Here is a 21130-nt window from a genome sequence, read left to right on the forward strand (position 1 = left end):
CTGTTCCTTCTTGACCTGCATACAGATTTCTCAGGAGACAGGTCAGGTGTCCTGGTATTACCATCTCTTGAAGAATTTTCCAGTTTATTGTGATCCACACAGTCAAAGACTTTGATGTAGTCAATAAAGCAGAAGTAGATTTTTTTTCTGGAACTCTCTTGCTTTTTTGACGATTCAACGGATGTTGGCAATTTGATCTATGATACCTCTGCCTTTTGTAAATCTAACTTCTTTGGTACAGCTCAAAGATATGTATGTGTTCAAGGTGACTACTGATAAAAAGCAATATGTACATAATTATGTGATTTAATAGTGTCCCTATGATAAAACATTTTTATTACTGAAAAATGATAACATCTGTCTCTAATAATGGCTTCATATCACTCAAAATATTTTTGTGTCATTTAATTCCAAAATAGCATTACATTAAACTCACTTTAGTAACACATATTTAATTTACTCCAATACAAATTATTTAAGAAACTGATAAACTTTCATGTTTAAAAATCAAATCTATTCTTGACAAAGCAAAAGACAAAGATTCCACACAAGTTTTGGAGCTACTATTGGACCAGGAAATATAATCAATTTGGAGAATGGTTAATATGCCAGGAGCCAAAAGGAGCCAAGGATATGGTTTGGAGAATGTTCACACTCTCTTGGGTCAGGGTAAAAGATAAAAATTGTCTGTAATTTGAAGGGTATAAAACTAGCATTAAAACCTTCAAGAACTGACTCTGGAAAGTGAAACATAATAAGATCCAAGTGAGACATACTAAATATTGGCAAATTTTAGTCAACAGAAGTTATCTGTTGACAATTTGTCATATGATGTCAATTTGTCATCAATTTGACAGTTACCATCCCTATTAAGCAGAATATTTGAATTGTCATCTACCATTTCCCCTTTACACTCTCTCATTTCCCCTTTATATTCTTTCACTGCCAACAATTATTTTCTTAAGTAGGGCTTCCAGGGTAATTCAGCTGCTAAAGAATCTGCCGGCCATGCAGGAGACCCTGTTTTGATTCCTATGTTGGGAAGATCCCCTGGAGGAGGGCATGGCAACCCACTCCAGTATTCTTGCCTAGAGAATCCTCATGGACAGAGAAGCCTGGAAGGGTACAGTCCGTGGGGTCGCAAAGAGTCAAGATGACTGAACAGCTAAACACAGCACAGCATTTTCCTAAGTAACCTCCTAGTCACTCACTTGTTTATAAACAACTTAATGCTGTCAATTACCAAAAAAGGAGAGTTCAAACTTTGGTCTAGTATTCAAGTTGTTATATGATTTGGCACCATCTTAGCTCTTAGAGCAACCACAGGTGTATAGAAATATATTTGAATCTTACAGAACTGTTCTCCTTCACCTTTCCATAGTTGTCCAGTTTTGGCTCTAGCTCATTCTGTTCCCTCAGCCTGGAATTTCTTCCTCTCCACGTTCCCAGTCCTGTGGAATCACTCTTTGTCCTTAATGACACAATTTAAACTCAGTAATCTTTAAAAGTCTGTTTGAGCCAATTCCCCCACACTGACTCCTGATGCTCATGGCTAAGCCCTGTAATACATGTTTTTCCTCCTTTGGGTTTTAGAAGTTTAGCTACCTGTCTCTCACATAAAATTGTAATCTCCTTGGAGACAAGGACTACACATTAATTTTTTTTTATAACTCAGGCATACTTAGCTAGAGTTCTTTCTAACAACAAATTACAAATTGGCTTTTAAGAGTTTGAGTAATTTATTTTACTTATACAGAACATATATATGTGTTAACTAGGATATTTTATTAATTCCAACATTTTTTCCAGAAAGCAAGCAACAGTAAAAGGCAACCCCCATCCTATCCCAACTTGGCTATAACTATAAATTCTCTTAAACCATTACAACAAGTGGGATTTTTTTGAATGATCTAGTTTTCTCATTTAAAATTATCATAAAAACAATTAAAATCAGTGAAGGTGGGATATCTTTTCAGTAATATTTCAGCTAAAATAGGTGTAACATCCAGTTATATTTGTTTTATTCTGATGTTCTTTTTCAATTAAATTGACTGAAGGTTTGTAACAGTCTGCTCTTACAAGTTTGTAGTAGGCATTGTCTTGGATTAAATCAGCCACAGTAGGGTAATTTACATTGCAGTTGTTCTCAAACTCAAAATCTTAATGACTTTTAACTTCATATGAACTTTAGATGTTCATTTCTTGCCATATGTCCATCACAAATTGTCTGGGAAGGGGAAGGAATTTATTCCATACCTCTTCACCCAGAAATCCTGGCGTCTGGGGCAGCCATCACTGAAACATTACTGGGGTTGTGGCAGCGGGGAAGAGAAGGCAGAAAATTGAAAATTAGCTCTTAAAGACTCCTGCAGTACAATGACACATATTGTGTTTAATCACTTTGTGATGAGTAATATCAATTCAATTAAGGTATTGATTAGATTAGTTTCTTGGGTCATTTATTGCATACTTCTCATTTTGCCATGATTCCACACATAACATTTCAACTGTATTCCTGTTGCTTTTGTGGTGACTTTACCAATTTTGAATTATTTTGTAAGTGTATTAAGACCATAGATTTTGAAGAACTTGACATCTGGCTTGCTCTATTAACTGAAAACTTAACGGGTCAAATAGACATCACTGACTCAATGGACGTGAGTCTGAGCAAACTCTTAGAGATGGGGAAGGGCAGGGAAACCTGGCATGCTGCAGTCCATGGGGACACAGAGTCAGACACCACTGAGCAACTGAACAACAACTATTTAGCGGGCTTTTTGAAAGAATTGATCAAAGACAACAAAAATATGATAATTTAATCAATAGTATTAGGATAAATGACATTAGTATTTGTCATATTTTCAATGTGGTTTAAATCTAGTCACAGCCCTTGATGATTGTTTGGATCCAGTTTTTCATCAGTGGGCCCAAGTATTACCTGGGAGTATTTGCAGCTCTCATATTGCTTAGACAGTGATGAGAGTTTGTGATTATTATATGAAACTAATATAATTCAAGGAAAAAACTTTGGGAATTTTAAAAGGTTTAGAATATTATTAAAGTACATTTTTATAAAGCCAGCCACTAATTTTTCTCCACAGATAAAAGATATTAGGGACATCTCCTGGTATTGCAGCTTCTAGCAAATGGTATTAAAATTCTAATTCCATATTGCTTGTTCTTTTACATTGAAGCAGATGTCAATTTCATATGGATTTTGAATATCATCCAATCTGTTCTTCAAATATAAATGTAATTACTGGTCAATGGTTTTGGATAATTTATACATCTGCAGAAATCATGGAGTTGTTATTAATTATTTTGACTTAGAGTTTGTTCCCTTCAAAAAGCTGAGAATTGGAGCAATATTACATTGGGTTAAATTGCCCTTCAGTTCAGTTCAGTTCAGTTCAGTCGCTCAGTCATGTCCGACTCTTTGCGACCCCATGAATCGCAGCACGCCAGGCCTCCCTGTCCATCACCAACGCCCGGAGTTCACTTAGACTCATGTACATCAAGTCCGTGATGCCATCCAGCCATCTCATCCTCGGTCGTGCCCTTCTCCTCCTGCCCCCAATCCCTCCCAGCATCAGAGTCTTTTCCAATGAGTCAACTCTTTGCATGAGGTGGCCAAAGTACTGGAGCTTCAGCTTCAGCATCATTCCTTCCAAAGAAATCCCAGGGCTGATCTCCTTCAGAATGGACTGGTTGGATCTCCTTGCAGTCCAAGGGACTCTCAAGAGTCTTCTCCAACACCACAGTTCAAAAGCATCAATTCTTCAGCACTCAGCCTTCTTCACAGTAGAACTGTCACATCTATACATGACCACAGGAAAAACCATAGCCTTGATTAGATGGACCTTAGTCGACAAAGTAATATCTCTGCTTTTGAATATGCTATCTAGGTTGGTCATAACTTTTCTTCCAAGGAGTAAGCGTCTTTTAATTTCATGGCTGCAGTCACCATCTGCAGTGATTTTGGAGCCCAAAAAAATAAAGTCTGACACTGTTTCCACTGTTTCTCCATCTATTTCCCATGAAGTGATGGGACTGGATGCCATAATCTTCATTTTCTGAATGTTGAGCTTTAAGCCAACATTTCCACTCTCCTCTTTCACTTTCATCAAGAGGCTTTTTAGCTACTTATCACTTTCTGCCATAAGGGTGGTGTCATCTGCATATCTGAGGTTATTGATATTTCTTCCAGCAATCTTGATTCCAGCTTTTGTTTCTTCCAGTCTAGCGTTTCTCATGATGTACTCTGCATATAAGTTAAATAAGCAGGGTGACAGTAGACAGCCTTGATGTACTCCTTTTCCTATTTGGGACCAGTCTGTTGTTCCATGTCCAGTTCTAACTGTTGCCTCTTGACCTGCATACAGATTTCTCAAGAGGCAGGTCAGGTGGCCTGGTATTCCCATCTCGTTCAGAATTTTCCAGTTTATTGTGATCCACAGAGTCAAAGGCTTTGGCATAGTCAATAAAGCAGAAATAGATGTTTTTCTGGAAATCTCTTGCTTTTTCCATGATCCAGTGGATGTTGGCAATTTGATCTCTGGTTCCTCTGCCTTTTCTAAAACCAGCTTGAACATCAGGGAGTTCACAGTTCACCTATTGCTGAAGCCTGGCTTGGAGAATTTTGAGCATTACTTTACTAGCATGTGAGATGAGTGCAATTGTGTGGTAGTTTGAGCATTCTTTGGCATTGCCTTTCTTTGGAATTGTAATGAAAATGGACCTTTTCCAGTCCTGTGGCCACTGCTGAGTTTTCCAAACTTGCTCTCATATTGAGTGCAGCACTTTCACAGCATCATCTTTCAGGATTTGAAACAGCTCAACTGGAATTCCTTCACCTCCACTAGCTTTGTTCATAGTGATGCTTTCTAAGGCCCACTTGACTTCACATTCCCAGATGCCTGGCTCTAGATGAGTGATCACATCATCATGATTTTCTGGGTTGTGAAGATCTTTTTTGTACAGTTCTTCTGTGTATTCTTGCCACTTCTTCTTAATATCTTCTGCTTCTGTTAGGTCCATACCATTTCTGTCCTTTATCGAGCCCATCTTTGCATGAAATGTTCCCTTGGTGTCTCTAATTTTCTTGAAGAGATCTCTAGTCTTTCCCATTTGTTCTTTTCCTCTATTTCTTTGCATTGATCACTGAAGAAGGCTTTCTTATCTCTTCTTGCTATTCTTTGGAACTCTGCATTTAGATGCTTATATATTTCCTTTTCTCCTTTGTTTTTCACTTCTCTTCTTTTCACAGCTATTTGTAAGGCCTCTCCAGACAGCCATTTTGCTGTTTTGCATTTCTTTTCCATGGGGATGGTCTTGATCCCTGTCTCCTGTGCAATGCCACGAACCTCATTCCATAGTTCATCAGGCACACTATGTATCAGATCTAGGCCCTTAAATCTACTTCTCACTTCCACTGTATAATCATAAGGGATTTGATTTAGGTCATATCTGAATGGTCTAGTGGGTTTCCCTACTTCAATTTGAGTGTGAATTTGGTAATAAGGAGTTCATGATCTGAGCCACAGTCAGGTCCTGGTCTTGTTTTTGTTGACTGTATAAAGCTTCTCCATCTTTGGCTGCAAAGAATATAATCAATCTGATTTTGGTGTTGACCATCTGGTGATGTCCAAGTGTAGAGTTTTCTCTTGTGTTGTTGGAAGAGGGTATTTGCTATGACCAGTGCATTTTCTTGGCAAAACTGTGTTCGTCTTTGCCCTGCTTCATTCTGCATTCCAAGGTCAAATTTGCCTGTTATCCCAGGTGTTTCTTGACTTCCTACTTTTGCATTCCAGTCCTCTATAATGAAAAGGACATCTTTTTTGGGTGTTAGTTCTAAAAGGTCTTGTAGGTCTTCATAAAACCGTTCAACTTCAGTTTCTTCAACGTTATTAGTTGGGGCATAGACTTGGATAACTGTGATATTGAATGGTTTGCCTTGGAGATGAACAAAATCATTCTGTCATTTTTGAGATTACATCCAAGTACTGCATTTCGGACTCTTTTGTTGACACTTACTTTTGATAATAGTCACATGTGCTGATATATTCTGGGTGTGGATAATCTGAATTTCTATTTATTTACAAGTACTGATAGAAGATTCTAGAACAAAAAGAGGATTCCCTCCACCTAAAAATGATATTGTGTGTCTATATCATATACTGTTTGTGAAAGGCAAAGGGGGGTAGTATGTGTTTATACAAAGATTAACTTTAGATGACTATTATAAAGTTAATGTTATTTCTCAGTAGTGAGATGTTAAAGTCATAAAAAGCAACTTCCATCCAGTTTTAAGTTACCTGAGATATAGTTCTCAAACTTTTGCCTAAGTGTGACCCATATACCTTGATAATAAACTTATTTATTTTATTCTTATCACTTGAAACTTTCTAAATGAAGTGAAAGCAGTAAATATCACTCTCTTGCTCTCCTCCTGATAGTACTGCCACTGCTGCTATAACTATTCATAATACATAGTCAACATAATTATCCTAACAGTCAAAATTTGTGTTAATTTATTCATCAGCTGAAGCGTAGTCCTAAAGGTTTTAATTTGATTTAGAATCTGCAATACCTGCAAAGGTGTAAGAAGTTGAAGCAAATCATCTTGGATAAAGTCAGCCTTGCTTCTAGAAATGGCTACGTGTGTTATATGTTCTACATTCATCTCGGTTCTTCTTCACATCAACTCTCTAAAGTAGGTGTGAGACATCCACATAGTATAAAAGAGAGGATTGAAATTTGGAAAGCTTAAGCAAATTATCAAAGTTATCTGGATTTTAAATTTAGGCTGCCTGATTATAAAACATATGTTTAAACCTCTATTCTTTCCATCCCCCGCCCCCCAACAATTCTTATTCTTATCTTGGCATACTCACCTGTAATATAAACAACAGGTAGTGATGGATTTAGTCTGAGCCACCAGGGAAGCCCTAACTAAATACTCTTACTGTTAAATGCTTGCTCACAAGAATCAAAGTAGAATATCAATAAAGCATTCTGGTTATTAAGATTGCCTTCATCATTGTGCACATCAAGTATTAAAATCTAGGATCTCTAGACAATTATTTCAGATGTCCTTTAGTTTGCCCTATCTACAATCATGTAATGATCCTACAGCATGCTAGAACACATAGGGACTAGGCCGTCTTTCACCTTCTTAGAAGAATGTCAATCTAAATAGCAATTGACCTTTCACTGAAGAATATTCTACTCCCCCAAACATGTGGATGAAACATAGTTCTGTGACAGTTATATCATCACATAGATCAACAGTTTGAAATGTTTGGCATTAAAAATATATTTTTTTAATTTTTATTTTTACTTTATTTTGCTTTACAATACTGTATTGGTTTTGCCATACATTGACATAAACTGAATTATAGATAATTTTATCCTGAATTATCTCTAGTAAAGACATATATTTAAGTGTGGATAGATACTGTTTAATTTCTACTGATGTTCCTTTGTTGGGACTGCTGTTGTTGTTAATGATGATGTTGATATTATTGGAAGACTTCCAATGTTTTGGAAGAATCTGAAATGTATTCATATTAAAACTCTTTCCTGAATCCTCAAGCACAAGGTTATTATTACTGCTGCCCTATTTAAGAAGGAATTACCAGGGAAGTTTGGGGCATAAGGAGGTGTGTTCCATTTTACAATTTGAAGGAATTTTGTCATTGTTTCCTTTCATCAATGGATCTGTGAGTTGAACTAGATAGAATGAGAGAGATTTTCTAAATATTTCATTGATCACGAATTATTATTATTATTATTATTTTTGTAAAAGACCCCAACTTGAAGTTTTTCTTGAAGTTTGCTGTTACCAAAATTGTATCTAGTATAGTTATCCGTCTCTTGAAAAAGTGAAAGTCACTCAGTCATATCTGACTCTTTGCGATCCCATGGACTGTAGCCTGCCAGGCTCCTCTGTCCCTGGAATTCTCCAGGCAAGAGTACTGGAGTGGGTTGCCATTTCCTTCTTCAGGATTAATCTCTTAAGTATGCAAAATAGTAGCTTCCCTAGTAGCTCAGTTGGTAAAGAATCTGCCTGCAATGCAGGTGACCCAGCTTCCATCCCTGGGTAGGGAAGATTCCCCCAGAGAAGGAAATGAAAACCACTCCAGTACTCTTGCCTAGAGAATTGCATGGACAGAGGAGCCTCATGGGCTACAGTCGTTGGGATCATAAAGAATCGGACACTACTGTGTGATTAGTCTCTTAAGTATGCAAAATTTTACCTCAAACCTAAATCAATTTTGTGCTATGAGAAAAAGATTATTAAGCATATGAACATTGTGGTTGAAAATGTGGATTTAGAAGCTTCAATACCTAGTACCATGTAATTTCTAAATCATAACTGGGTATAGATATGATAGGAAAAGAAACAGCCATTAATAAGTGAAGGCAATGAAAAAATATGCATTAAATAAAAACAAATTAAAAGCAAATAAGTAATTAAATACTTAGTTATTCAGCTAATATTCTGCAATATGAAAGTGTAAAAAATAATTCCTAATATTTTTGATTTGTTTGCATGTTTCCTTATACAGATTTACATTTTTGAAAATAATATCTACTATCAACCTGATATAAAGAGTAGTTCATTGCGACTGACATCTTCTGGAAAAGAAGGGATTATTTTTAATGGAATTGCTGACTGGTTATACGAAGGTGAGTTGAATAGATTTAGTTTCAAAAGCATACAAATGACATATTTTTATATAATCTTTAAGAAAAATGTTCATTCTGGAGCAATACTTAGATCACTATTCCTTCTCATTTCCTTTCAAAATTGCCTCCATGCTTTCATATCTTTGTATTGCTCATATTTTGACTGGTTATGATTTACATGATTCCATGTTTGGGACATATATGTGTGTGTGTGTGTGTGTGTGTGTGTGTAAATACACACACACACACACACACATGTTGTTCAGGTTAAATATATTTTATGCATGGTATTATTGAGGCATAAAATTTGAGAAAAAGGAAGTCACTAAGAACCAAGAGGCAGTAACCTTAAAAATAATCTGAGATTTCAATTATTTTTCCACTATTAAATGGGGAAACTTATGCAGCTTTTCAAGCAATGAAGTACCAAGATTAGATCTTCCTCATAAATAGATCATTTTAGCTACCGTGTAAGGCTGGAATTGAATAGCAAAAAGAACCACTGAACAAGCAGAAGTCTTTTCCTATGTTCTATCAAAAGAGAATGAGCAATAGGACTAGGGTTAAAGCAGTAAAAAAGGAAAGAAGCTTCTAAACTTGATGAGGCAGTCAAATAGGTAGATCTTAATGTTTACAAGGATGAAATGAATTGAAGAAGTCAGGAATGATTCTTGGACTTCTGGTTGGATCACTAGTAAATAAATAGTGGGAGCAGACACAGTGAGCAGACCAGCAGAAGAGGAATAATTTAGTGGGAACACTGGTGCTTCACAGTGTGCTGGAATGCTCACTGGGTGACAAAGTAGGATCCTCTACACAGAAGAAATTTTGAATCAACTGGGAGTAAACTTAATGTACAGTGTACTGAATTGACCATTGATCAAGATGATTCAGGCCTCTGTCTTTTAGGGAAAGCTTCATGAAGTTTATGGAATTACATATTTGAGGAAATTATAAGGATATAAATCAAAGACCATTATTTGAGAAATAGAGTTACTTTCTTAATTAGACAATAGAAACCTATATATTGGGGCTGAAACTGAAAAATGTGTTGGGTAAAGGCAAGACCAATGGGTAACAAAAACTTTCAAGACTACACAATAGGTCTGACACTTTCCAAAAAACAGGGAAATGGGAAAATTATGGTTTTTGCCATTCAAATTAAAGTTACACCTTTGGTCATATGTTCTATATATACTAGGAAATTTCAGATATGCTGTGTGAGTTAATTCTTACAATCCTAGTGTATTACTTACTGAAGAAACCAAGACTCAGGGAGGATAGGTTTCTTGGGCATGACCTCAGCTTCACGGTCATGCCCAAGAAACCTCACGAGGGCAGAGCTGGGGCTTGAATGTGTGTCTTCAAAGCCAGTGCTTCATCCTGGGCTACTCTGCCTGTTACAGTGGAAGGCCTTTCACTGTTCTCTAAAGGATGATATGCATTATGGACATAAGGTATTAGATTTCTCTGGTCTGGTACATCAGCCAGACTCTGACTTACCTCAATTCTTGCTTCATTTCCAAGAGAAGGGACCCTACCAAGGGATTAAGCTATTAAGGTCTGACAGAGGGATTTAGGCAATTCAGATGTCATTGAGTTTTCCCTCAACATTTTGCCTGCCATCCCCAATCTATGCTTCAAGAGTCCCACATGGACCTTAATAATAATATAATATAACTTACTATTAGTCAGACACGACTGAGCGATTGAACTGAACTATCATTTTACTTGTCCAATGTGCCATCAGCTCCCAGAATCCAGACCTTCTCTTTTCCCTTCAATATACTCATGAAAAGACAGTACTTTCTGTTAGGAATGCATATGATCTTTAATGGGAGCTTCCCAGGTGGCTCAGTGGTAAAGAATCTGCCTGCAGTGCAGAAGACACTGGTTTGATCCCTGGGTTGAGAAGATCTCCTGGAGGAGGAAATGGCAACCCTCTCTAGTATTCTTGCCTGGAGAATTCCATGGACAGAGGAGCCTGGTGAGCTACAGTCCATGGGGTTGCAAATAGTCAGACACAACTGGCAACTGAGCACATATGATTTTTAATAGTATGTGTGTGATACTCTAGTGTGGAAACTTCTTTTTTATTATTTTGCAGAAATCAACTACAATATGAATTAAGGTGTGGGGGAAACCCAGGAAGTAACATGTATCATTTCCACTTACCTTTTTTTAAAACTGAAATGTACCTTCTGTAATTACAGGAAAAAACAGTTTTGAAGAGTCACATTAAAGATAATCAAATGTTTTAAGGCAAATTTTAAGTGCATTACTTTTTTAGGGCCAGGCCAATGTGTGAGTGTAGCTGTTGCTTCCAACCACCGTCACTAAAGTGGAATCTTTAAAAGTCTTTTAAAAGTGCAATTGTTTCCATGTCTAGTATTATTCAATTCCTAAGGAAAGTAAAAGCAAATAAAATATAATGTGTTTTTAAAAGTTGGTGAAGTTCAGAAGAAAAATAGAACTTTGTGCTAAAAATGAAGCATTTTAAATATAATTTACACAAATCACCTCAAATCTTATTCATATAAATTGACATATTTAACTAAAATATCAGCTCAATGTTTTGTTTAAAAAGGTAGAATACACAGTTGCCAAGTTTACAAATTTGAAAGTTTCTATGAAGTATTGAATCTGTTAAATAGAAACAAAAAATGACTTAAGTTCTATTATTTTAACATATAGAATAATAGAACTAATATGCATATATGATTTACAAATATATTTTAGAATCTCATATTTTAAAGTAATCCTTCTCTGAAATCCAATTCAACAATTATTGAGCACATATATCTGTCAGGCATTATCTGAGAGCAATATCATGAGGAATATGAGCTTCTTTGTTTTGGATATTTCCAACTTAGTGAAGTGAAAGACTGTAAACAGCTATTATATAATGAACCATCTGGAGCATGGTAAAATAGAAATAGAAATAGAACTATTGTTATTCAGTCATTAAGTCACATCCAACTCTTTCTGACCCCATGGACTGCAGCACAGCAGGTCTCCCTGTCCCTCACTATGTCCCAGAGTTTGCCCAAGTTCATGTCTATTAAATCAGTGATGCTATCCAACCACCTCATCCTCTCCTTCCCTCTTCTTTTGCCTTCAGTCTTTCCCAGCATCAGGATCTTTTCCAATGAGTCAGGTTTCTGTATTAGGTGGCCAAAGTATTGGAGCTTCAGCTTCAGCATCAGTCCTTTCAATGAATACTCAAGGTTGATTTCCTGAAGGACTGACTGGTTTGATCTTCTTGCTGTGCAAGGCACTCTCAAGAGTCTTCTCCAGCACCACAGTTCGAAAGCATCAATTCCTTGGCCTTCAGCCTTCTTTATGGTCCAACTCACATACATACATGACTGCTGAAAAGATTGTAGCTTTGACTATACAGACCTTTGTTGGCAAAGTGATGTCTTTGCTTTTTGATATGTTGTCTAGGTATATCACAGCTTTCCTTCCAAGAAGCAAGTGTCTTCTAATAGAACTATATGTCATCATATTAAATATATGCATAGTGAAGTCGCTAATATGTGTCCAACTCTTTGCGACCCCATGGACTGTAGCCTACAAGGCTCCTCCGTCCATGGGATTTTCCAAGCAACAGTACTGGAGTGGATTGCCATAAGTAGAGTTAATTCTGATGGGTTGGGGGACTATACAGGGGTTTTATAGAAGAAAGAGTTTTTGCATTGAACTCTAAGAATGACAAGAATAAAGAAATGAGATTTAAAAAATTTCAAGATAAACAATATCCTTGTCAACAAACTGGGATTTTTAATTTTTTGTTATTTGGTAAGAACAATGTGAAATGCCTGTATTCACTTTACTTGTGCCTTTTCATAGACACAGGGAGTCACATTTACCCATTAATTCATTCAACAAATAGTTACTGAGTTTTTTACTAAATCCCAGTAAAACTGAACTATGACAGATAAAAGGAATATAAATTAGAGATGCAGCCATGGAAGCTAGAGGAAGATAGGGTAAACAATGATGCTAAGTCCTAGGTCAAACAGCTAAGGATTCCAAAGTTGTTTTTGGCTTTGCTATCAGAATTTGATAAGAGCAAAATCAGTAAATTGGTGGTGCCATAAGCAAGATTTCAGTGGATGGGAAGTGTAAATGGGAAGCAAGAGATTTTGAACATAGACAGTACTTTCAAAAAGTTGACAGTAAGATACAAACAGTAGGGGAAAAGTCAACCACAAACCACAGGTCAGTAACATCCCAGGAAATCCTATGTAAATTGATAAACTCAAATGGATAAAATCAGCTTACTTTTCAGAAATGTTAATCTGAACACTGTGATCATATATGAGTTAGTTTTCAGTGAATGCTGTGTTTAGGCTATATTTTTAAGTGTTTGTGATATAAAACAACATGTGTTGAAAACTCCATCTGCTCTGCAGTGAGATTTTCTAAATCAGTATAATAGAGACAATGAAATGGAATGGGATGCAATTTGTGAAAATGCATTGTTTGTAAATAGTATGATATAATTACAGAAAGTTTATATCCATGAGTTAAAGTCCCTCTGAGTTGCAATGAAAGAACTGCCTTGTCCAAGAGGACTTTTAAACAAATTCATATTAAAGATTTTTTTCATTTCTCTCCTTTCTATTTGGTTAGCTTTATTTTTATACCTGAAGGAAGTGTCACATAACTCTTTGTACTACTTTGCTATTTTGCATTTTTGTGAGGAAAAACTTTGGGCATAAGTCACTCTAAAATAAGTAAGAGCAGATAGTGTCTAGTTTCTATTGAATAGCGCCCTCAAATTGGAGACCTTCTTTTCTTGGAAAGTACTTGTGTATATATACTTCTGCATCCAGGACAGTACCTGTTTCTTAGAAACCCTGAGTGTTGATTTTGGGCAACACACTGTGATCTCTCTGTACCTACAATCTCATAAGACTTAAGGTTAAACACTCAATTGTCATTTAGCATGTTTTTTCTTCTGTGTGTTATGTGGATGACTCATGTCTCCTCATCTGAATTTTAACTTACTTGAGTAAATCAGTGTCAGGATCACTACTGGAAAAAAAAAAAAGTCACTATCAAAATAGTATTCAGCTTTATCTGTGAAGGAGTCACTTAAAAACGACAAAGAATGTCCAACCTGTGACCAGTAATAATTCAGCCATTAAAATCTGAAGAGGTGTGGCAGCTGTTACTAGGACCTAGAAGGAGGGAAATGTGTAATTTTCATAGTTCTAGAAGCAGTAAGCTTTGGTTGAGGAACAGAGCCACGCCCACATGACTTCATGGGTGGGAACCAAAGAAATAAACGCCATATACTAACTTCTTTTCTCTTTATTTGATTTGCCTGGTTTCATATTGGCCAAGCTTAGACCAGACACCATGGGAATATTCTTTTCCAATGAAAAGTCTGTGGTGTCAAAATAGGAGCATACAAAGTCCCACCTGGTACTGTTTCATTGTACAGTAATATCAGTCCAGTAATATTCCTGTATGAAATTGATAGCTACAGCCAAATACTTGTGTTATTCATAGAAGATTTGGGGGTGAATGCCCTTATTAAGAAAAAAAAAAAAACCTTATCATAAGACTTTAATTGATAATCAAAGCACCTTCAACTATTCATTATTTTTCCCCTTTATCTTCTGCCAGCATTTAGAATAGACAGGTTATTTACCTGCTGCATCAAACTAAGACTTTATCCCTGCTGAATCTTATTCCTTTGCTTCCTCTTCTTAATTAGGTTGCAACCATTTTAGTTTTCCATTAAAATGGAAATTGGAGTATGGAAATGTAGAATTGGAAAATTAGATGGAATTATACCAGAGAATACTTGTGAATCTGCAAAATTCCAAATAGATTCTTCCTTGTCCTCTTTTTTATAGTAAAGGCACATTATTTTCCTGGCAATGAGATTAATCATCAGACCCAGTACAGTGACTATTTTTTCTGTCAGTTTTTTTGCCCCTAGTCATACTGAGCCCAAAATGGTCAGAGAGAAATTTCAGTTTTCAGTTCAGAGGAATAGAATTATGGCTTTGTTCCTTGTTGAGGCAATCCTCCCTTGAGCATGAGGATTTCTAAACCCACCAAGCCTATTATCATGAGAATAAGAAACAGAATGTGCCCAATGGATTACTGGTATGATAGTGAAAGAGAACATTACACTTTTACCCCTTAACCTAAACCTATGCTTCCTAGTAATTCAGGAGGGACACAGAGCCTCCTCTGCTGTGGATGTACTCAGCTGGACATTAAGTAGGATGCTAATATCTGTAGGATAACATCCCAACTTCAAGAATATTGTCAAACAAATAGTGCCAAAATTGAGATAGAGCCGGCTGTTTTACTCTTCTTTCAAGCCATGTATGTACAGCTAATGAGGGACATGATGAAATCAGTGAATCCCATTTGAGCCCATTGCCCCTCTTTTTGCTATAAATAGTTACTGTTTGGAGGTGACATAGTGTGAGTTATTGTGGTAATGGATGAGTTATTCTGTAAACCCATGAATAGCAGTACTGATAGGCCTAAAGGCAGCAAATGTACGACTATACCTAGACCATGTGTATGTCTCTGTAATAGCAACGCTACCCCTTCTTCATGGAAGAGTTTCCATGTAGTCTACCTGTCATCAGATATTCAGCTGGGTCTTCTGGTGAATCATGCCATGTGAAGAGTTTATTAATGATCACTATTATTGGCAGGTCATGGTGGCAAACGGACATGCACTTGGTGGCCATACTGGGATTGGATCATTAAGAACCTCCTCTGCTGTGAATATGCTCTGATTGACATTAAGCTGGACACTAATATCTTCAAATGTTTATATTTTTACACCTTCTGACAACTCCATACACTTCCTTTCCCTAGACTTCCTGTCACTAAATCTGTAATTTTACTTTTCTATATCCCTGACCAGGTGGACTCTTATTAGTTCCTGTGCAGAAGTCTGGATGGCCCCATGCTTCAATCCAAGTCTCCTTCCACAAGAAGTGGAAAATATATATCTTGTTTAAAAGCCTTCCAACTGGGGGAGTTTATGTTTGTTATAGTCTTTTAATATCACTCCTGAATCAGATTGTAGTACAGTGAAGTGAAAGTTGCTCAGTCGTGTCCGACTCTTTGCAACGCCATGCAGCCCATGGAATTCTCTGGAGTGGGGAGCCTTTCCCTTCTCCAGGAGATCTTCCGAACCCAGGGATCGAACCCAGGTCTCTTGCATTGCAGGCAAATTCTTTACCAGCTGCGCCACAAGGGAAGCAGAGCCTGTCCAACTCCAGTGTGCTGAAGTACATCATGCAAACCTGCCCATAAACCAGGCTTGCATGTATTCCTCCTCTGCCAGTTTATGTTAGAAAAAACACCCTGAAGCATAGATGTGAAATAAAAGAAAGAGGATAAAGTAGAGGATGTCTATGTAGAGTTCACCTATATGTTCTGGTCTAGTTCCATATAAACCTTTTCTATCTTACAGTGGAATATAGCTGTATATGTTTAGTTTTGTGGTCACTGAATCAGATAAAAATCAGTTCATAACTGGCAGTTTGATTGCATTGTCACTTGGCATTCCATGGTAAGGCTAATTATTTTTACCATAGCTCAATAGAGAGCTGCCTTTGAATCGGGGAATATTTATCAGCACAGGAGAAAATGGCCTTTCTGTAAAACTTGTAATGCCTGTGGTTCAACTGTCATATGGTAATTGTCAGGAGTTGCACACAAAATCAGTTTGCCATGGATGCTTATATCACCATCATATCTGCTGGGTCACAAAGTAAAGATGGTAGGAAGGTTGTACCATGGCCCTGATATGCTACACAACCTTCTGCTCAGGTTCTACTCAGAACTGGTGGCTTAGGTTTAAACCTGGAGGTTTAAGTGAAGTGAAATTTGGTCAGACTCTTTGTGACCCCATGGATTGTAGCTGCCAGGCTCTTCTGTCCATGAAGTTCTCCAGGGAAAAATACTGGAATGTATTGCCATTTCCTTCTCTGGGGACCTTCCTGAACCAGGGATTGAACCTGGGTCTCCTGCATTGCAGGCAGATTCTTTACCATCTGAGTCACCAGGGAACCTGGGAGCAAAACTGGCCAACAGGTGTGAATGTGGTTTATGATGTTCTTCAAAATCCAGAGTCCAGGACCTCTACACATTTGTTTTTAATTCTTAAAATTATGCAAATATGATGACACATTCACAGAAGACTTGGAAAATACAGAACAAGGTTATATAGTTCCACTATATATAACAATTAATTTTAAGTTGATAAATTAAGATTTTTAGTTGGAGTTTCAATATCAAGCTCTCAAAAATTAATAGAATGAAAGACAGAAAAGTAGAAGGATATAATAGACGTGAAAAAGCACTATGAACTAATTCAATGTACTTAAGATTTATATAATTTTCACACAATAGCAGCATACAGAATCTATTCAAGTTCCCATAGACTAAGCCAAGGGACAGTGGAACATATCCAGGAACATAAAACAAGATGCAAAAATTTCATGGTCTAAAGATAATTGAAATCATACAGGGTCTGTTCTCTTATCACTGTGGATTATGTTAGAAATTAAGTATAGGCCCTCTAAACTTTTAAATAAATACAATCCCAATAAATTTTCTCTCACTTGATAAGAGATGCCCTACTCTTCCCTAGGGATGCCAACTCATAAGCTTTACAGGAATTCATTTTATACTCTGCCTTTATGCAGAGCAGGTCTAGCTCCCTTGGATAGAGGTTGCCTCAGTCAGCAAGAAGATTTGCGGAAATTTTGAGGTTCAAAATCTTCAGCCAATATTCCATTGTAAAGCTGGTTATTCATGAGACTGGTCCAAAAAGCATTAAGTGTGCTGCACACATCTACCTGAGCATTCTTATACTGTGTCAACTCCAAACACTTCCCCAATACTGCTCTCAGCTTTACAAAACAAGTGGAGTTCAAACCATAGTTTGTGATTCAGCTCTGCAACACAACTTAGACCTCAGCCACATCTGCCCTTCCATCAGATGTGGGACCTTCACCACAGAAGAGAGGAACACCAAAGTTGTCATGGCTACCTTTTGAGTTTTCCTGATTTAGTGGTCATGATTTCAATTTCTGCTTATTTCTATGTAGTCCCTCTGAGGTCTTGTAAAAACTCACAGTCTTTACAGTTGCCCTTGTTGCAACAACTGAGTGTCACAACCACTTGTCCTTCCAACACTCTTCCTCTCTTGCTGCATTTCATCCTATGTCATCACGAGTGACAACTGATTATTTGTGATTCCATCCCTCGCTATGGATTATCTATGCTCCAGTTCCCCCAAGAAATGTTATTATCACATAAAAGATATACATATAGATAGACAGTTATAGATTAAACATCAATATGTATATATATATGTAGATAGATACAGATACATCTCCAACCTAGTCTCAAAATCTAATTTTTAAGATCACTTTTCTGAGTCTTGAAAAAAGTTAGCATATTCAATAATTTGAAAGGGGTTTATTTACAAAAAGATAAATAGCAGAACTATAATCTAGACTAATAGCAGCCAGGCAATGACGACCGCTATGGTAACAGAAGTGAGCCATTATCAGATACAAAAGGAGAAAATTGTGTAGATGAGGCTTCACTGATGGGAGAGTAGCATCATTTAACACACACAGCAAGTCTTAGGTGGCATTGCAGGACAGAGTCAAGGGAATACATGCTGCCGTTTTACTCGTCTCCTTATAATCTCTTGCCAAAGCACCAGAATGGCCATACTCTAGAGTGCATGGGAGCCCTTTCGATAGACTTCATATGAGTTAATTTCCTGGGCCAGAAATCAGATATATAAAAGTGGATAGTGGATCTGGGGTCACACAAAAGTTATGCAGTCTATTTTTAATTTTATTTCCTTAGATTTTAAAATAGTTTAACGAATCTGCAGGGTATTTGACTAGTTTGATGATGAGAGGATGGAAATGTGACTGAATGCAAATATGAAAGGTGACACGGATATGGTTAATGTCATATTTCAGTTTCAACTACTCTTCTCCTCTTCTTATTCTTTTTACTTCCATTGTGCCTTCACCTCTGTTCAAATTGCTGGCAATCCACGAAATCCTAACTTCACTGCTTTATTCTTTCCTTCCTTTGCATCTGTTTTTCCTGGGACCGAAAGGGTAACCTGGAAATAGAGAATTCTCCATGAAATTGAATCAAATCCACCACACTGTGTAGAAAGTATTTATGTACAATGGAGATTTCAAGGACAGACATTTGTGGGTCAATGAGCCCACATCTACAGTTGGTTTCAAACTAACACTCATTTATTCTAGAGGAACTTCTGCATTCTCACATCGCCCACTGGTGGTCACCAGATGGAGAAAGGCTCGCCTTCCTAATGATAAATGATTCCTTGGTGCCTAACATGGTTATTCCTCGGTTTACTGGAGCTTTGTATCCCAAAGGAAAGCAGTATCCATATCCTAAGGTAAGTCATGTGGAAATGCTAGTTTGTTCCCCTTCTCTCTGCACCACTGAGTTATCAATAGTATTCTTGGTTCAGAAACAAGTTGTCTTCTGAGAATTAAAGAAACCCCCTTACTTGTCGACAGACTCACGATTTTAAGAGCATGCGATAGTCTATCCACTGTGCTTGCATAGGCACAGGTGAAGATGATTCAAGATTGCAGGAACTTCCGCTTCATTTCTTTCCCTTTGATGCTCTCAGTTTTTATCTCTCACTTTCACAGTTAAAAAGAGAGTGAGAAAACATAAGTCAGCACTGATGCCAGAGCAAAGGTTTCTCTGAGGTATATTCTGTGAGTTGTTTATCACAGTCAAATAAGCTGGGAATTCTCGGTTACAAAAAAACAAAAAATCTAGTTTTTTTCAGATGATTTCTCAGAGCAGTTAATATACTGTATGCTAATGTGTATTATAAATCTCCTATAAAAAGTAGACTAAGCATAAAGGATCTCAGTAAGGAATAGACTAAACATAAAGAATCTCACTAAAAAAAATAGACTAAACATAAAGAATCGCCAATAAAGAAGAGACTAAGCCTAGAGAATTTATTAGTGTTAATATTAACATCAGTATTCTTTTGGCAGAGCATACTCTGGAACATACTTTATAAAATGCTAGGCAGAGCCATAGTCAGGCATAGCTGGAATAGCTGGAATTGTTTTATGGTGTGAAGTGAATATGGAACTCTTGCCCAGATAGCAAAATTATTTTTTCTATGAGCAGCACAATTTCTCTTGTTCCTAATGCTAAGTCCACAGGCCCTGACTCCACCCAACCATTCTTGCCATATCCTCTAACAAACAGATAACAAACTGATACTGAAGAACAAATAATGGATATCTTTTTAAGGAGTGATAGTGAGTTCTCATGATGAAAATTTATTCTAAGTATTTTTCCTCAAAAGTGTTTAAATATTTTAATGTGATGTGAAGGCGCTCAGTCGTGTCCGACTCCTTGCGACTCCATGGACTGTAGCCTACCAGGCTCCTCCATCCATGGGATTTTCCAGGCAAGAGTACTGGATTGGGTTGCCATTTCCATCTCCAACCTTTGCATCTCACATGAAACTAGAAAAAAGTCATATTCAGCATGGAGGTTTAGAAAAACCCCCCACTTCTTCTGATACCCCTTGGTCAGCTCAGTAACAAGGTCATAAATCAATTTGCCTTTTGAGTCTCTTGGTATATTTTTATTCAGCAAAGCTACTTTTAAGTGTTGGGTAAGGCCTCTGAAAGCAGGCTGCAGAAACATCTGGAGTATATTGGTTTTTCTCTTATATCTCATTTTTAATTTATGTCATTCGTGCTTTAAAGCTCGTTTTCCCCATGTTTACAAAAAAAAGAAAGAAAAAGTGAGGTAGCCCTAGACATTAGTCATGTAAAGAAGCCTTATAGAAAACTTTTCAATTCCAGTTTACACATTTTAACTCTTAAGGAGGTAAGAGGTGGCTGTGATTTTATTTAGAAGCTGTTTTTTAGCCATTTCTTTAGTGAGTTGTACATTGTGTTTACAAAGTACAATAGACGGTATACCTTTAAATGTATGCATCACCTTAACTGCTATGCAGAGTACTGGAAAAATTATGCATCACATGCATTTTTTACTTCTGCAGTGAAGGTGTGGCCGGTGGGTGGGGGAGGTGACTTTGCTGATATTCCTGTTATCCACAAGACTCCTGGGGAGTCTTGAGAGGGATGAGAAGACTATTTGCTCATGGAGATTCTGTGCTTTCTCTTTCCCCATCCCATCTTCCTTTGGGTAGGCTGTAATATCAGTGTGATTGACTGGCAGCTATGGAAGGCAGCAGGATTGAGAAGAATCTGATTCCACCATTCTGAAATATCATTTTTAGGCCATTTTCTGGGCATAGATCTGAAAACACATATACTCAATGCTCCTCAGGAAAATATGGCAGTTTGACCTAGCAACAAAATAATTATCTGAA

General features: G+C 37.1%; 1 protein-coding gene across 1 annotated transcript in view; it reads left to right on the plus strand.

Moving 5' to 3' along the window:
• DPP10 (dipeptidyl peptidase like 10) overlaps positions 1-21130 on the plus strand; it is a 755039-nt gene that overhangs the window by 616388 nt on the left and 117521 nt on the right. Inside the window, exons 8-9 of the mRNA XM_068969380.1 lie at positions 8571-8691; positions 18993-19147. Of these exons, the coding sequence (XP_068825481.1) occupies positions 8571-8691; positions 18993-19147 (276 nt within the window). The remainder of the gene's footprint in view (positions 1-8570; positions 8692-18992; positions 19148-21130) is intronic.

The sequence above is a fragment of the Capricornis sumatraensis genome, chromosome 3 (genome assembly GCF_032405125.1).
Source record: "Capricornis sumatraensis isolate serow.1 chromosome 3, serow.2, whole genome shotgun sequence".
Lineage (NCBI taxonomy): Eukaryota > Metazoa > Chordata > Mammalia > Artiodactyla > Bovidae > Capricornis > Capricornis sumatraensis.